The 2,565-nt window shown below is 67.3% G+C and overlaps 1 protein-coding gene across 1 annotated transcript in view; it reads left to right on the top strand.

The window, feature by feature from the left end:
* Positions 1–690: 690 nt before the first annotated feature.
* SPON2 (spondin 2) overlaps positions 691–2,565 on the top strand; it is a 3,982-nt gene continuing 2,107 nt past the window's right edge. The window contains exons 1-4 of the mRNA XM_032395542.1: positions 691–923; positions 1,324–1,549; positions 1,773–1,996; positions 2,070–2,261. Of these exons, the coding sequence (XP_032251433.1) occupies positions 1,327–1,549; positions 1,773–1,996; positions 2,070–2,261 (639 nt within the window). The 5' untranslated portion in view covers positions 691–923; positions 1,324–1,326. The remainder of the gene's footprint in view (positions 924–1,323; positions 1,550–1,772; positions 1,997–2,069; positions 2,262–2,565) is intronic.

Genomic DNA, 2,565 nt, shown 5'->3' with positions numbered 1-2,565 from the left:
TGTCCCTCTCCTCCCGCCCCACCCCCCCAACCGCCTCTGGAATGTTAACAGTTCCAAAAATCATAATGCTTTCTGTTTAAGCTTGAAAGCTCCCTGGGCAGTTCTGATAAGTAAGAGCTTCCTTTCTGTTCCCAGACCCCATGATTAGGGTTCTAGAAATATTTTCGTGACCGTGAGCAGTGACCAGCTTTGGTCGTGTCCCCCTGCGTGCCAGGTGTCCATGGAGCTCTACCCCACGGAGGGAAGTGGGGTGGGGGCCCTGGGCCACCTCCCTGTCCCAGTGAGCCTTTCTGGAGCAGGGACAACTCTACCCGAGTGGTTCTGGCTCCCCTCTAGGGGTGCCCTGGCCAGCCCTGTGGACGGCGGCTCTGTGCACGCTGACAGGCTGTGTGTGCAAAAACCCAGCTCCCCAAGGCCAGGGATGCCTGAACTGGGAGCCCCCACTTCTCCAGCTCCTCTCCAACACTTGGACTAGCGTCAGGCCAGGAATGTGGCCCCTGGGGTCCCACCCTGCCCGGAGGGTGTAACACGCTGGCGCTCCCCAGGCCAGCTCCCCTCCCAGCCGAGACTGCGACAGTACCTCCTGGGAGACACTAAGACGGGTTTGTTGGGAAGGGGGAGCGGCAGGGAGAGGAGCCGAGGGCGGGGAGGCGGGAGGGAAAGACAAAGAAAGGGGTGCGGCAAGTGGCAGGCGCCCGAGGGAGGAGAGTGACCTCAGCGCCAGAGAAGCATCTGCTCGCAGAGCGAGGGCGGACCGCACTGGAGGAGCCCCTTCTCTCCCTCTCCCCGTCCGAGCTTCGGCTCTCTGCAGCGGCCGTGGCCGGCCGGGGGGCTGTCCTGGGCGTAAATTGGAGCTCTGGGCTCCCTCGGGGACCATCTGCCGCCCACAGCCCAGCTGCCAGCCCTCCTGCCGCTCCTGCTGGGTGAGTACGCGTGTGCGCCCCTGTCCCCATCTGGAGGCGCTGGGCCTCCTGGCACTTTCCCGGGCCCAGCAGCCCACAGCACCCCAAGAGGGAGGCCTGCGTTTGCTCGTGTCATCCCGAGCACAGCGAGGCTGAAGTGTACCCTCCAGGTTCCTGGGACTCAGGGATGCTGCCCCGGGCACGGCTGAGACCAAGCCAGGGCTCCGAATCTGCTGGGCTTGGGATCCAAGTGTAACCTGACACGGCTTGGCTTTTGGGGGCAGGACAGGGGTCCGCCTGAGCCTGATGGAGGTGGGAGTGCAAAGGGATGTGTGGGGGGCGCCGCACTCTGGGAGGCCCCTGCCCCTCCCCCCCCAAGGACCAGGGGTGCCAGCTGGTGGAGCTCTCCCTCTGCTCCTAGGTCATGGGAGCCCCAAGTCACACCACCACCTGGGGCAGGGCCCTCTGGGCCCTCCTCCTGACCACACTTGGCTCTGTGGCCAGCCAGCCGCTGGGGGGAGAGTCTGTCTGCACGGCCCAGCCCCTGGCCAAGTACAGCATCACCTTCACGGGCAAGTGGAGCCAGACAGCCTTCCCCAAGCAGTACCCCCTGTTCCGACCCCCCGCACAGTGGTCCTCCCTGCTGGGTAAGTACAGCCCCGCTGCCCGGTCCCTCCGGTCCGGCAGTGACCACCCCCCTCAAGCGCTCCACCACACTTCCCAGTGTGCAGGGTAGGCACGCTCATCCCAGTTTCCTGCAGCGCCAGAAATATCTGCGGAGCACGTCCTGCTGTGCTTGGGCCCTGCCCCCGGGGCGCCGGGGATGTGCGCTCCCTCGCGCGGCGGCTCACACTCCGGCCTCGCGCGCAGGGGCAGCGCACAGCTCCGACTACAGCTTGTGGAGGAAGAACCAGTACGTCAGCGACGGGCTCAGGGACTTTGCTGAGCGGGGCGAGGCCTGGGCCCTGATGCGGGAGATGGAGGCGGCCGGGGAGAAGCTGCAGAGCGTGCACGAGGTGTTCTCGGCGCCCGCCGTGCCCAGCGGCACCGGGCAGACGTCCGCGGAGCTGGAGGTCCACTCGAGGCACTCGCTGGTGAGCCCAGGCAGCGGTGGGGGGAAGGGGCTGGGCCGCCGGCTGCCGGGCTGAGCACCCGCCCTCCCCCCAGGTGTCCTTTGTGGTCCGCATCGTCCCCAGCCCAGACTGGTTTGTGGGCGTGGACAGCCTGGACCTGTGCGATGGGGACCGCTGGAGGGAGCAGGTTGCTGTGGACCTTTACCCCTACGACGCCGGGACCGACAGCGGCTTTACCTTCTCCTCCCCCAACTTCGCGACCATCCCGCAGGACACGGTGACGGAGGTGAGGGGGTGACGGAGGTGGGGGACGAGAGCCCTCCACCAGGTGGCTCTTGAGCCAGTGCACAGCCTCATCCCTGACCACAAGACGCCAGTCTGCAGGCGGCTGCTCTTCGGGGAGGAGGGCCCAGGCCGCCACCCAGAGGCCTGACCCTTCCTGCTCTGTTTCCCAGACCTTGGGCCGCGCACCCCCGGAGCCTGCGGGAGCCTGGGGCGTGGGGAGTCCTGAACTGCCCGGGCCCACCCCGCGGCCCCACCCCGAGGCTCCACCCTGCGGCCCCACCGCACGGCCCCACCCCGAGGCCCCA

The sequence above is a fragment of the Phoca vitulina genome, unplaced genomic scaffold, assembly GCF_004348235.1.
Source record: "Phoca vitulina isolate PV1807 unplaced genomic scaffold, GSC_HSeal_1.0 scaffold85, whole genome shotgun sequence".
Lineage (NCBI taxonomy): Eukaryota > Metazoa > Chordata > Mammalia > Carnivora > Phocidae > Phoca > Phoca vitulina.
The sequence above is the reverse complement of the archived record's forward strand: the minus strand, read 5'-3'. Positions and strand labels throughout refer to the sequence as shown.